This window comes from Echeneis naucrates, chromosome 21 (genome assembly GCF_900963305.1).
Source record: "Echeneis naucrates chromosome 21, fEcheNa1.1, whole genome shotgun sequence".
Classification (NCBI taxonomy): domain Eukaryota; kingdom Metazoa; phylum Chordata; class Actinopteri; order Carangiformes; family Echeneidae; genus Echeneis; species Echeneis naucrates.
In genome coordinates, this window is record NC_042531.1 from 19,774,396 (window position 1) to 19,790,197 (window position 15,802).

At 41.1% G+C, this 15,802-nt stretch overlaps 1 protein-coding gene across 2 annotated transcripts in view; it reads right to left on the reverse strand.

Moving 5' to 3' along the window:
- hecw2a (HECT, C2 and WW domain containing E3 ubiquitin protein ligase 2a) overlaps window positions 1-15,802 on the reverse strand; it is a 42,185-nt gene that overhangs the window by 23,631 nt on the left and 2,752 nt on the right. For both annotated transcript variants that reach the window (XM_029530850.1, XM_029530851.1), the window contains exons 2-4: window positions 5,222-5,932; window positions 398-505; window positions 86-180 (exon numbers count right to left, since the gene is read on the reverse strand). In XM_029530850.1, the coding sequence (XP_029386710.1) occupies window positions 86-180; window positions 398-505; window positions 5,222-5,600 (582 nt within the window). In that variant the 5' untranslated portion in view covers window positions 5,601-5,932. The remainder of the gene's footprint in view (window positions 1-85; window positions 181-397; window positions 506-5,221; window positions 5,933-15,802) is intronic.

Sequence of the window (15,802 nt, forward strand, 5' to 3'; positions counted from 1 at the left end):
CCATGATATGAACATGTGCGCCATCCAGTTGTGATCGAATCGCCCATCACATGTGTAACTGACAGGTTTGAATGTGGCCACAGACCAGGATTGCTGGATTTTTCACGGTGATGCAGGGGGTTGTAGCTCGCAGGGCTCCACTCACTCCATGGTAGTACTTGAAACAGATTTTGGTCTCAGCTGCAGATGAGAAACAATTTTAACATGAAAAGATCATCAAAGGTTTAAAGTATATATAAATATAAGCTCAATATAATGCAATTACTATTAGTTATATGTGCATAAGATAGACTGCATGTTTTTAAGTTTACATGAAATCCATTTTATGCTACAAGAAATATTCACATTTTTTTTGTCTAAGAATCTAGCGTGAACTAAATGTCAAGGGTGAACTTACGCTCCATAAAGTAGGGCCCAGCCTCAAGTCTCCAAACAATCTGACCTTTTTGGGTGCCATTCACCCCTCTGTTCTTACAGTCCCACACATTGGATGGACTGGTTTCATCTGGAAAAGTGCACAACACTTGGTTAGAGGATTAGAGTTAATGTTTTCATTTCTTTGTTTGGACAAATCAGGCTTGTGGTGAAATTTCAAAAACAAGAAATCTTCAATGAATTGAAAATGTTAAATGCTCAGAAAGCAACCAAGCAGCATCTGTTCCGCCTTTCAGTAACTTCAGTCTGCAGTGTCTTTCTTTAATCAGTGATATCCATTCCCAAAATAACCTTTCTGCAACCTTTCATCAGAAGGACAAACACCAAACTTCCTCCGAGTTACAAACAGAGAGGGGGAATTCTGCTGGATGTAGCACTTTTGCATGCAGATAAATGAAGCACCAAACCCATGTGATTGGTGGAGAGTTTCAAGACTGCACACTCACACATATACAGTATGTATGTGAGGAGCATGAGTGTGTGTTTGCGTTTGAAGGAGGGTAGAAGAGGGGAGGGCAGGTTGCTTATCATTGAGTGTCTGCTTAGTCAAGCAAAGTGGTAGCCCCTCTGGGGTATAAGACCCGGGAGCAGATAATGAAGTCCTGGCAGCCCTATGATCGATATGAAGTGACCTGACGCCTCACCAGGCACCGGCAGCTTACACTATCTCTCAACCGCACAGCATCGTAGCCACAGGGGAAACTTATCCACGCAGGTTAAGTCCTGGAGGTCATCACAAATGTAGCTAATCATTTGTTTAACAAAAATAAAATTTAGAATAAACTATATGTTGCTCAGAGCCTCTTGTTACCTGTTGTATGTTGTACTCAGGGTTTCCCCAGCTTTGCACTCATCAAAGACACTATAGATCAAGATGAGAAATACAGAGGCTGCAAACCCTCCCAGTTTAGACAATAATGGAAGGTAAAAATTATGGACATGTCAGTAGTATAATTATGGGTATCTTAGTGTGTGCTTATGACAAACAGAAAACACAGAAGATACTAGTAGTTCATAATGAGGTTTTCATTCAATAAATTATCATTTTTGTGAATAACCTTTTACATAGATACAACTGCACTCTAAAAAGTAGCTCAGTGGACCTCTTACCGCCACTCTATTTTATACATGGGTTAAAGATTTTAATTAATTAACATAGAGAAACCTTTTATAGGTTATGATAAAATGAAGTTGGTCACTACTCTGGATTATACTTTCAGACCATGATATTCAGAAACTGACATTACCCTCTGGAATACCAGGAACAGTTGGAGAGCTTCTTTCACTTGTTCAAGATACATTGGGGGTTTGTAGGGATTTCTGTTTGCATTTTAAGGAGGTTTGCATTTAAGGAAGGATTTTGGTAACAAGTTTTTCTTCTTGCTTTCAATAGCTGACATCTCAGATAGGAAACTATCAATGTTGTGTATATTGAGGAACCTCCTATAGTTACTCTTACCTTAAGAAATGGAGACAGCTCCTATCTGTCTGTGATCTGATAGTTCACCTCCATGAGTTTACTTGTTTCTCTAAGAGCCATGACTGAAAGCCTCACCCAGCAATCAAAGGGATGGCCTGTGGAATTTCCAATCCCTAGTTTCTTTGTCAGCACAGAAATTCTGCTTCTGTCAGGTTATGAAAGGTTAATTTGTTCTGGGACTCTCTTTGGTACCAAAGATCTCATCTCACTACTTCCAGACATTCTTGGAAATTTAGCTGAGGCAATTTTTGAGTACACTGCTAATCCATCAAGTGCCTGACTATGTCAAGTAGCAGAAGCCTTGGACAAAAAATATCCCTGCCTCAAAGAACCAGGATCTTTCAGTGTATGTTATGGGTGGATCCAGCGCCTCAAATATAAAATGAACTACTTCAGATCTAAACTTTGCTGGGATTGGCTGCCCAGAAATTGTTGTGAACTCACTCAAGAGGAAAGCCACACGTGAGCAGACTCCTGCTAAAAATGTTAAAAAGCCATGTAAATTACCTACCTCCTCATCCACTAAGTTGGAGAAAGAGGGTGTGGTGCTTTTGTGTGATTTGCTGAAAAGGGATAATTGCCAGGTGGCCACTGAAAAAGCGGTCAAGACATTCTCTCTTTGGAGGCAAGAAAAAAAAGTTATATTTTATATTTCATATTTTTTTATATTAGATTATTGTGTGCAGCATTTGGGTTTATGTTTTAACAGGTCCACAGATAAATGACAGGTTCAAGAGAATAACCACCTTGAATCCACCTTCATGGCCAAACTTGACCACAGCACCCAGAAACAGTTGGATGTAGTGTCATCAAGAGGAGGAGCTTCAGGAGTGAGAATCAGTCTTAAAGTATGATAATTACCTTTGTCTATATTTGAAATGCGTGTGTGTGTGTGTGTGTAAGGTTTAAAATAATAACAGCGCTGTGGGTCATCTGAATTCAGAAAGAATGGCAATCTAAAAAGTCAGCAGTGATCATCTAATCCATTATCATTTACACACTAACACATTTGTTTTGCTTTACAAGGACAATAGAGTTTGAGGCCAGCCTTGAAAGTCAAGCGATGAAAATTGCCATCAACTGTGACCCTGCATCGGACCACTTGATGCCAACCACTGTGGTGGTTTTTATGAGTTGTCAACTTAAAATTTTGCCTTTATGCTAACAGATATTAAGTGAGGCCTAAGTAAAAAAAATGCCTATAAAGGAAAAGCTATGTCTCCTAATGTAACAAACATATGTGCAGTGTGAAATATAATATCATAATCCGAAAAACTGTCAGTGACTGAAATTCACTGATCTGGTAGGTTAATTGCCATACACATGGGAATAAAATGGGGTGGAGCTCTTCTACTTAAAACCCAATTTGCAGGAATGTTTAAATTACTTTTGATGAAGGTTACGGAGGCTTCTGACCTAATAATGATGATGCCGAGCAGTAGAACTTTGCAGGATTATCTTTCCTGCATTTCCCCTAATGCCACCAATCTCAGGTGAAAATCCATGCAAGGCATCTTTTATGTTATCAGGGATGTTGTTTTAAACAAACTGGTATCTATGTGTAAAACTGGGGCTCTGCTCTCTTCAAATAGCCCACCCATCACAGGCAAGACGTCATGACAGAGCCAAGGGACCATGGCTGGTTCAGTCATGTCTGTACTGACAGCAGGATGCAGTGGACGAGATGGTGGGGAGTTTGGAGTTTGGAGAAAGAAAAATATTCTTCAGAGTGTTGGGATGACACAGTGGTGCAGTGGTTAGCTATTGCCTGAAAGAAAGAAAACTCTGCATTTGAGCCTAGAGTCTACCTGTGTGAAGAATGCATGTTCTTCTTTTCCTTCCCCCAACAGTCCCAAGATTCCACCTCCACATTGACCCTTTGGGAATAAATGTTATGGCTAAAGAATGGATGAAGAGTGTGGTTGCATATTATTTAAATTAAATAAACAGTAATCATTAATAATCATTTAACTTAAGATTGTAGGTTCCAGGTTGTAATAGTGCGGTACTCTGCAGCAGATGAGCAATTGCTTTGAGTTTTGAGCACCGAAAAGGTGATGTCATAGATTCTTAACAACAGATGTGCCAGTGGACCACAGGAGCTCCTGTATTACTTTTCACCACAATGGACAAACCTGCTAGACAGTCTGAGACTGATAGCCTCCTCAGCACACAGGTCAATGTATTTCCCCCTGTCAAATTCCTGTCCTTAAACAGGATTAGCATACAATATTGGATCCCACCCAGCTTGCCACAAAGACATGCATGATTTGTGATGGAGTGCGTGTTATTGAACACCGAGGTAGAGCTGCTACGTGTTGACTCAGCTTCCAGTTCTGTGTAAGGTCTCAGTGGCTCCAGTTTCTGTATTGACTTGGAGGTGGAAGCTCCTGCACAACACTCTACCTGGCTGTTCTCAGCTTCTAAAAATAAACCACCAAGATCAGATGGTAAGCTTTGAGGACAGGTAGGGTCAAGTCAGATCTGGTACTGAGTGCTGGTAATTTTCCGAAATAGTAATAGCATTTTAGGGGGATGTGCAGACAACAAAATGGAAGTAAGAAAATTATTAAACACTGTCTTTCTGTTTGTTCTGGAGATTTTGAGTCTGATAGCTATCATATACCATAAAATCTACCTGCAACCCGGAAACAGATAACCAGTTGAAGATGAATGAATGAATATCTTTCACAATGAGGGACAATGAGTGCTTCTAAAGCTAGTTGATTGGAAACTTAGGCCTAACCCCAGTGCCCTCTCTCATTCTGGGCAGACTCACAGACATTAAGAGATGTTCCTGAAAAGTCCATGAAGTCTTGGAGCTGTCATCACTATCAAAGCAACACGAGGAAAAGATTTTAAATGGACTCAGTGTGTTTCCCTTAAATTAACTAATTTGTGTTACAATATCAACACTGCCAATCCCATATTGAGTTTCACTGTGCTCTTCTTTTTTATATATGATGTTTAAAAATGCTGTGTATTCCTTCAGATGCATTTCCTTGCCCTATTCTTTCTCTCACGCACACACACAGACTGGCAACTGATTTCTCCATGAGTAGCCCTACCATCAATGCCCCCCAAAAAAAACAAACACACACACACCTGGTTTAGTGGTAGGAAGGCATCTATCCATTCCACATTGCAAAAACAGTTTGAATGCTGTGTCATTTAAAGGTCCTTGACTTGAACCTACTGTCAAGGACTTGAGACCTGCACTCTGAATGCAGGTTTGGCCTTGACCTTCCCCAGCAGAATTAAAAGCAGCCATAATAGTAACTACATATTTAAATATAATAATCTCACCAATGTGGTACAGGCCGATCCAGTCGGTAGCATCCACTTCCTCCTTGATATCCCATGATATGACGAGGTTCTGACCCCGGTTCAGGGTGTACTCCAAAGTGGACGCTGTGAGTGAGGACCGGCTCTGGGAGGTGACCAAGTCTGTGTCACTGTTAGCCCGTGGGAGCCCAATGGGACTACTGACGACAGAGGTGGTATCCACAGAAGCTCCGCCCCTTTCCGCCAGGGTCCGCAGGTTCTCTGGGCTGAGGGTGTGCCGGAGGTGGGGGCTGCGCCTTCGTGGGGCTGACAAGTGTTCACGGCCACCCACCGCCAGGTTTGGTGGATTGTGGGAACGGGTCCTGGGTGGTAGCACTGCTGTAGCCAGTGAAGGACGCATGTTGTGCGTCTGATGAAGTAATAGCCGTTAGAAGTGAAAACAGTTGATAAAGCCGCAGCTTAGATGATAGAGATCTCCTTATTGCCTGGGCTGGTTATCAATGCAACAATGCATTTTGCTGATTTGTTCTTGTGGTCTCAACATAAAATCCTCATATTTGAACAATGAAGTTTGATTAAAAAGGTTGTCATTACTGGAAAAGGATGGGAGCCGGAAATTCCCTCAACACAGAGGCCCCAGCTATCAATACTTTTGGTCCTCACATCATAATACAGAATGAAGATATCCAACGATAACACTCTTAGTCCATGTTACCCAATAGAGACTGGAACCTAAAGATGGGAAATACAGGGAGAAAGAGAAAAGTCATCACCAGCGGGTTGTTTGCTGTCACTGACATATACTCTAACACTGCACAACCATTTTGTTCTGTCCTGTGTCCTCCTCTTCTCTGACTTTCTGATGAAAGATGAAATGCATGCAAACAAAGATTCTACAGAGGACAATTCATTGTCGTTTCAAGTTTCTTTTCAGTTTAGTTAGCTTGTATATGTTTGTTGCTTCCTTTAACATTAATGGTGAAGAGTAAGCACAGTATAATATTTCCTTGAATGAGGAAATAAGGTCTATAGCAGTGTCCCTCGTCATGGTTTGCATACTTCAGGGGCTGTATTAGAGGACCAATTGCAATGTCATGACTGGGCTTTTTTCATATGCAGCTTTGAAAAACAGCAAAATCTAACAGATAAATCATTTGTGGCACAACTCGTCCCAAGAATCATTGTGTGCCAGTAATGAATGCTTTTAAAGTAAAGTACTGGGGCCCAATCCAAGCAGTTAATGCTACACCTGCTTAAACCAAGAGCTTCAAAGCCTTTCATGATTTTTTTCTGAAATAGGTACTAGGTAGGGATGTAGCAATTAATTTAAATTTTTAATAAATTTTGGAATTTGGATTGATTTAAAGAACATATTCATTCAAACTAGATAAATTGACCATGCTGCGATGGATTAGCAACCAGTCCAGTGTGTGCACCGCCCTCGCCTGGAGCATTGGCTGGGATTGGCTCAAGCACCCCTGAAATCCGGAAAAGAATAAGCGGTAAAAAAGTGAATGAGTTGTTAACTGACCATTCCACAAGCCCAATGTACCTAAATGCAATGCACAATCAAAACGCACAAACATAACACGGTCGAAATTGCAGTGTGGGACTATTTCAAACTAATAAATGATGCCAGTGAAGCCAAATATGGAACTCAACAAGTTTGTTAAGTCACTACCTACTCTACTACTCACTACTCACATTCAGTCATGTTGCAATGTTCGTGTACACTGGCTTCACAACCTTCAACCACAGCAGTGTTGGGGCAGTCGGTTTGTGATAATAGGAAAGTGGAAGGCATTATATTTCTAGGGCAGGTCACCAGTCTATCCCAAGGCTCCACAGAAATGCCCAGAGCCGTCTCGCTGTGGAACAACAGTACTAACCCTTTTGTTAATTTTACAATTTTACAAATTTACAATTTGGCTTATATATACTTGTATACTGTTATGTCACAAAAATATCAGTCTATAAGCTACAGTATCTCAAATGATAGTAATTAATCAATTGAGGAATATGAAATCCATGTTTTTTTACTCAGTATATTGTATATTGCAAGCAATATTTGTCTTTTTCAGTTTCAGATGGAAAGACTGAAGGATCCTTTGAATCCCTGGAACTCAGTATTCCAGGTTGTTAGGTGACACAACAGTATGAGAAGGCATGGCTGGTAATCGGTTTGGCCTTTGTGGTCTATGATGGCTATGAGTGACCACACCTACATGGATGTGTCCTGTAAAGGAAAGAATTAACACACAGCTTTTATGTGCTTCTTGCAAGAAGATTTAGAAAAACCCAAACTTTGAAATACATTATTTCTCTTAGCTAGTTGGAAAAAAAGACACTTTTAAATCAGCCAAATAACCTTCACACAGACACACACACACACACACACACAGATATGCACATCTCATTTCTGACATTTCTGTCAGTTCAGGCTGCCTCAGTAAAAACAGAGCAGGGAGACAGGCAGCTGTATCTGCCTCCCGCCAAAGAAGCTCTTCAATCAACAAGTTTAGGAACTGCCTGGAGACTGCTGTCAGTCTCAACCATAGGAATCTTGCTCTTAAAGGAGGGAAGACATGTGACTTCAGAGTATATTTAACCAAAGGCAGCTGCTTCCTAGCAGGTTTAGAAGCTTTTTTTATTTTATTTTATTTTTATTCAAAGCAGAAAGGTTTGGTTATATTCAGCTAGTATGTATCTGACACTATGTGGGCTGCAGTCTGAGCTAAGCTCTGATATCTTTGGTATTTTAACTGTGAATATGTCTCAAACACTGAGCTGTGCAGTGATGCTTTGCAACCTCTGTAGGGCTCAGTGTGTGGCATACACAGTTTGTGTCACTGTCTTCAGTGGACGGTTTTAGATTGCAAAAAATGGAAAACCTCACAATCTAGACATCAATTTGTCCTCAAGTTTGACATCACAAAAATATATAACTTGTAACTGTATACCAGGCATCCCCAAATGGCAAACTGGAATCTGAGAATGGACTGGATGACGGTTCTATCTGGATCTATGGCCAATGTTTGATATCTTAAAAAAATGTAATCATTTTCACAGGGCATTGTTTTTTTTCTCTGATGATTGTGCTACAGACTGCAGGTGCAGCTAATCCATAGCATCACCTCAAATGAGCCAATCAAATCGCTTATTGTAAGTGCCTTTTTTATTTTACTTGAAATATATGCAATTATTGTGCTCACTATGATAGTAATGTAAGAAGAAAAACATCAGGGAAAAAGAGACTGTTCAAATCTCTGTGAGCACTTTTTCTAAAAGCGCCAAGAAATTTGATCCTGTTGTCTTTAATTTGTTGGCCCCAAGTTCATTGTGCTAGCCATAGAATTAATGGTACACACAAGTTGTTTTCCAGATTAAAAGTATCCTACAGTTTAAAAGGATCTTAGTTCTGGTTTGTATTTTCCCCTGCCTAATATCAATGCTGATGCCTAAAGCTACGCATCATTCATACAACTTCTACTGCTCATCTATTTCTGGGCCGAAGTGGTGCTGGAGCCAATCCCAGCTCACACTGGAAGAGGGTGGGGTTCACCCAGGACAGGCCACCAGTCCATCACAAGGCCAACACACAGAGACAGACACACTCCCACTCAGGCCTACGGACAATTGCATGGCTTTGGATGTTGGTACCCGGAGTACCCAGTTTTCTCCCACTCCGTAGGCCCAAAACCATGCAGGCACAGGGAGAACATCCACACCAAACACACTATGTGTTGTGAGGCAACAGCGATAACCACTATGCTGCTGTGCTGCCCAGCTACACATCCAATACCAAGTAACATTTCAAAAGCATTGTGATTTTTTCTTTCTTTTTTTGCAGTTTGGTGTAGGACTGCGCAGATAGACAGCGACCATGATATTGTCACTTAAATCCTGAAACTGTAATGAACATGCACATTGTTATGCACTCAGGAGTTTTAAGGACCTTGAATTGAAGGGACTCCAAGAACTTTGTCAATGTCACTGTTGCTTCTGCTGCAGCAACACGATTGGACAAAAACTCATCTCCTGTTCACCTGCGCCTTTCACTGATGCAGTGTCTTTGGTATGTACGTTTGCAACTATTTCTTAGTTACTTAAACATGCTCTCTGCCCTCCTGCCGCTGTGCACACAAACCACTTCTGCTTCAATACAGTACGTAAAAACCACAAACAACTGCGTTTTAGCTATAAGTGAGATTGTTATATTTTTAGATATATGGTCTTGTTCAGGTAAATGTAACTGGCTTCGTATGAAAGGTCCAGCATTTTACTCTTTGGATCAATAAAAACATGAAAGATTTCAGGTAAGCACTGAGAGAAACTAAATCCTGTGAAGCTGGTTGGTACATCCAATACAAATTTTGTGAAATTATGACTATCAAGACATTTATTCATTCATTCATTCATTCATTCATTCATCTTCATCCACTTTACCCGTATCCGAGTTGTGGGGCTGCTGGAGCCAGTCCCAGCACACATTGGGCGAGGGGTGGGGTACACCCTGGACAGGTCACCAGTCCATCGCAGGGCCAACACATAAGCACAGAGACAACCACTCACACTCGCATTCACACCTACGGTCAATTTAACAACACCAGTTAACCTGTACATGCATGTCTTTGGACAGAGGGAGGAAACTGGAGTACCCAGAGGAAACCCACGCAGACATCTTATTTCAGGTATCAGTATTCTCATTTGCTTACTGGTATATTCTCAGCTTTAGCTTGGCATAATATCACTTTAAGGTTTAAACATAGTTGAGTATGAATCTGTCACATCCATTTGAGATTACAATGGTTCAGATGGTTAACCTTTCGTTGAACACATTGCAAACAGAAAAATTGTTTCACCAGACGCTGCTGAAAACAGTGCATAATGTACAGAAGTTGTCGTGTGAAAAACTATGCGGCTCTGAAACATTTGAATCAATTCACTTTGCATTTTGAACTGACAGGTAAACAAGAAATTATGAAGTAGCCTTTGTGCTGATGCATGTAAACTGGCTGTGTCAGTGGATAACTGATATTGACACAAGATCTGATGCATTTGACATGAGGAAAGCCTGGACGTTCCTGACTTGACAAGATTACCAGACCGTGGGTCCACACACACACAGCCCACATACAGGGATTTATGACAGAATAAAACCTTCATCACAGATGCAGGGACACTTAAATCCTGATCACGTGTGCACATGGCCTCACGGTCAGTCATACAGCACCAGCAGGGATAGGCTATTTCCATAAACAAGCAGAGTCTTACTGGGCTGGAGAAGAAACAAGACTAAGTGTAAATGTAACTGCTGAGTTGTTATGTAAGTGTCCCTGTGGTCCAAGTAACCCCCCTTCAAATATTCACCAGGCATTGTCTAAAACTGACATGTAGTGGGAGATGTTGTAGCTGCACAAGTTCCACTCAAACAGAGTCTCTACCAGCTACAAACAGCGCAGACCAAAACATGACCTCAGGAGGAGGCGTTAAAAAATCAGGACTTGCTCAAAAGAAATCAAATTGCATCAAATATATTTATACAGCGCCAAATCACAACAAAGTTACATTAAGGCAAAGCAAGACACATAGAGCTGGTCTAGACCAAACTCTTTATGGAGTTGTTACAGAGACCCAACAAATCCCTCCAAGAGAAAGCAATTTGTGACAGTGGCAACAAAAAAACGTCCTTTAAGAGGCAGAAACCTCAAATAGAACCGGACTGAGGGGGGGCAGCCATCTGCCTCGACCGGTTGGGTTGAGAGAGACAGAGATGCAGAGGCAGTGAGAGCGAGCGGGAAGGAGAGGAGGGGAGACTCAGTAGAGGGATGGAAGGAGAACGAGAACAGGAGGTAAAAGATGCCATGGAAAATACAAAACATACAGTGATTGAAACCTGGACAGGAGGGACAAAACACAGACTACAGGAAGAGACTAAGTTAGAGACGTAATGATGTAATGTACATGCGTGGGGGAGAGAGAGAGAGAGAGAGAGGTGCTCAGTGTAACCCTCAGCAGTCCAGGCGTATAGCAGCATAATAATAAAGAAACAAAACACTAATGAAACCTTACATTTTTAATTGATGGCTTTGTCATTAAGGAAGGTTTTCCGCCTGATCTTAAAGCTGTGAGTCGGCCCCCCCGGACCGATATTGGGGGTTGGTTCCATAGAAGAAGAGCCTGATAGCTGAAAGATCTGCCTGCTGATTTATTCTCTGAGACTCCAGGAACCACAAAACACCTACATCCAGAGAGTGAAGTGACCTACTGGGACAATAAGGAACTATGAGCTCTCTGAGTTATGATGGAGCTTTGTCTGTTAGGAGAAGGATATTAAGTTCTTACTTTTCTTATCTTCTTCTTGTTTTTATATAGCGGCAAATCCTAACAAAGTTACATCAAGGCACTTTACATAGAGAAGGTCTAGGCCAAACTATTTATTAAATTATTTAAAGAGACCCAACAGAGCCCCCCATGAGCAAGCACTTGGTGACGGTGGCAACTTCCTTTAAGAGGCAGAAAACTCAAGCAGAACCAGGCCCAAATTCTACGCTGAATTTCACTTTTACTTTTAATGAAGAGACGCCAGCACAGGAGAAACATGATCTCTTTCTCTAGTTCCTGTTACTATTTGTGCAACAGCATTCTGACTCAACTGAAGGCTTTTCAGAGAACTGTTGGGACATCCAGATAGTGATGAACTACAGCAGTCCAGTCTTTAGGTAACAAATACATGAACTGGTTTTTCTGCATCCTCTTGAAACAGGATGTTTCTGTCCTAGAGACTTGATTCATATGAGGGACAAACATGACATAACATGACATGTCCTGATCAAAAATTACTCCAAAATTCCTAACAGTGGAACTGGAGGCCGAACTAATGCCACCCTGAGTGAATCCAATGCCCTTTCTGCTAAAATATTCTTGCATCCCATTATAATAACAGTTCAGCTCCCATGCAGCGCCTTGACCTGATGTGGGATTAGTGATTGATTGGTAGACAGACAAACAAATAAACATAGTTTCTAATTCTAGCCATTCTCTGGGATGATGCAAAATTTGACACCAGTCTTGCAAAAACAGGTTATCTGAGAAGTGTTCTGTTAACAGAAACTGATACGCTTTTGTGTTCTGCACCAGTGTGCAGTTCTGCACACATCTGCAGCTGAAGATCTGATGGAGCATGGCATCATATGCTGGATTGCTGTTCCCTTCTATCTTGTCAGAAGGCCTTTCTCCACAAAACTGCATGTCGGAGAAGGTTTCAAAGTTGAGGTATACAGTGACGCCATGCTTTGTAACAGGCCTGTTTTTGGCACCACAGAAGCTGAGAAAGTCTGTCTTGTCTAATGACCCATGTCACAGTCATGACAGACACCACTCTACAGCTCTCTTTTGCACGCACACACACACAGAGACAAATGACAAAACCATGAAATGCTCACGAGTGTGTGTTACTTTTAAAGAAATAATTCAGTCTCTGGTTGATTAGCAGAAACTGATCAATAGTGATAATGTATTTATCGAAGGGTGACTGTGATATGATCTATTCCTCTACACCACATAGACCATACCGTGGGCTGATACCATGCCATGAAACACATCACTATCACTGTTGCACTGAATGACGTTCATTAAAAATGTGTTTTAGCCTCAATCTCACATACACTGTCCTCACACCTACTGTTAAAGGTCTATATCGTATACTCCTCAAGTGCTTTATCTTAAGTGATGACCACCATCAAAGGTATTTCTGTGGTTTGAAAGTCAAAAACCATCTCCTTACATCTCCTCTCTCGGGTTTCCCTCTGGAGCTCTAGTAACAACAGGTTCATCAGCCAATCAGAAGGGACGATCTGAGGTGGGTGGGGCTTTTGCTGAGGGTGGTAACTGGTCTGCTGTGACATCACAGAGGTCCTCACAGCTGGTTTTGAAACTTAGTTTTCTGGAGACAGGCTATGAGCATTTCTCTTTGGACTGAGACCTTTGATATTTTTACTGTATTAATATAAAACTTATAATCAAAAACCATCTGGAGGTCTGCCTTCAGAATAAACTTGACCTTTAATAAAAACTCAGAATATTGCTTTGTTTGTTTTAACAGAGGAAACATGTTCGTTTGTTGAAATGCCTCATTTTGTTCTCTATAAAGTGGGACCTGAATCCATTACAACTGTGGAGAGATATCAAAATGTCAATAGGACAAGGGCATCGATGAAATCTGAAAAACTTGGATAAGTTTGCCAAAAAATCAGTGCCAAAATTCAAGTAGATCGGTGTGAGAAAACATTACATAGTTATAGGAAGAGATTCATTTCAGTCCTCCATTCTAAAGGATGTGGTAACAAATATTAAGTTGAGGGTGAAAATGATCTCATCCTGCCCATTTTTGGAGTTTTGTTTGGAATATTCTTCTAATTTAAATGTAAACAAAAGAAATAAACATGTGAACTGGAAAGCATTTGTAAGAGCAATGATTTTATGGGAAAAGTGGTGCATTATCTGACAGAAGCGTAAGGGTGCCATTATTTTTGGCCATGACCCTCCATCTTTATCCTGTATCATTATAATCATAGATTATAATAATGAAGAAAATCCTCAATAATGGAAATACTGACTAGTTTCGGCCTAGGTGTTTTGGCCAACTGGACATGTGTTGTCATCTTTAGATGGTGTGATGTCAGCGAAGGGATTCCTTCTTCACTCACTCACCGTTTCTCTGTCTGTGCGTGCATGTGTGCGTGTCCATGTGTTGGTGTCAGCAGAGGAACCCCTCTGTGCCCCTGCTGAGGTGACTGCAGCACTTTGCAGTCTGACAGAACGGGCACCTTGGGGAGCTGGCACACACACACACAGTGGCAGTGAGGTCTTGTTGTGCCTGCCTGACACATAAAGCAAAGTACAAAACACACAACTAGCAAGAAGAAGCTTTACACACGAAAACAAATTAACTCCCGCTCAACAAAGCCAGAAACCAAGATGGTCATCCATGCTAACATAACAGTTGTTCTGACTCAGGAGCTAAAAACATATCCTCTTCACAAAGACAGACACTGGGCTCCAGATGAACCTAAAAATTCTCCATCTGACTCCAACTCACTGCAGGGAAGCCTCACTGGAGGATGACTCATTGTAAGAGAACAAGCTACAGAGATGGCACCCACTACCCAGAAGTGCAGCTCTGTCCCACTCGGGGTATTTCTTTAAACACATGGCTTTAGAGTGATGAGTCACTCTCCAGGAGGTATCCCTTCATGACAGGCCTCAACATGGTGAAAACAGCATTTACGCCAGGAAACTGATTGATGTGGCCCTCTTCAAGATTACAACACTGACCTCTCTGTAAATGGGGATGTGGGTTGTACATTCATTTATGAATGGAATCAAAAGCTGTACACTACACCATGATATACTGGGTCTTCTCAAAGCATCAAAGCTTCAGAACAGAATTTTCTTCTTATGTTTTCAACCCATATTCAAGAGTCAATTCTATTTAGAGCAGCAAAAGCAGGGTCAGTCATTACAAATTCAGGCTGCACAGCCAGTGCACACTGTTTAAACCCACATAAACTATGTTCTAAATTCAGGAGGACACTCCACAGTGTTCAAACCAAAAATGTCATACTGGATTTTGAAGGAAAGAAGAGCACAGCAGAAATTGTTTGAAATGCTACATTTACTTAATCTAAACATCATATAGCTTTGATAAAGACCAAGTACCAAATAACATAAAATGAAGTTTATCTAATATTACAGTATTCTACTTTTGTGTGGTAAGATAATTTAAACAACTTTTAAGCCACTTAAGTGTTAATGGCATGTAAATAATGAGCTATACATAAAGGATCAAGCCAATCCTCCTGGGTGAGAAATCAGACAAGTGGGACTGAAACGAGCCTGCAATTCCCACGTACAGCCAGAAGTATCACCAAAGGTCACAAAACAGAATTCAGTGAGATTGTACTTGTACTAATGCTCTTGTTTTATGATAATCAAACACATTTTCACATCATCAGTACACTGAGCCATAACATGTAACAAACTGCAAGCAGAGTAACTCAAACTCTAAAGCAGAGCAATTCATCAAACTATTACTCCAGTTGCAATATCACCTTGTCTGTTCATTCATTATCTATACCACCTATCTTCGGAGGCTATAGGGCAGAGGTTTCCAACTCGTCAGCTCGCCATCAAGCTCTGCTGAGGTCTGATATGGAGGATATCATTTGAATCGGGTATGTTGGAAACATCTGAAACATGCAGGACAATAGCTCTCCAGAACTGTAGTCAGAGACCTCTGCTGTAGAGCCTTAGGGGTCGTGAGAGGGCAGGAGCCAATCCAGCAATTAGAGTGAAGAACAAGAATGCCAGACTAAAAATTTGTTTTTAACTCAGACCACAGTGTAAACCACTGCTCCACCATCCTGAATATGGTCTAGGGAAATACTCAAAATTAAATAGCTGCAATGTCTTTGATAAGACAAAATGTGTCAGACCATAACAGAATGTATACCAAACATGGTGGAGTTTAGTCAATAAATCATATTCTACACAGATAAAGAATCTTGTTTGTTTTGTACACAACCCACTAAAAACCATTAG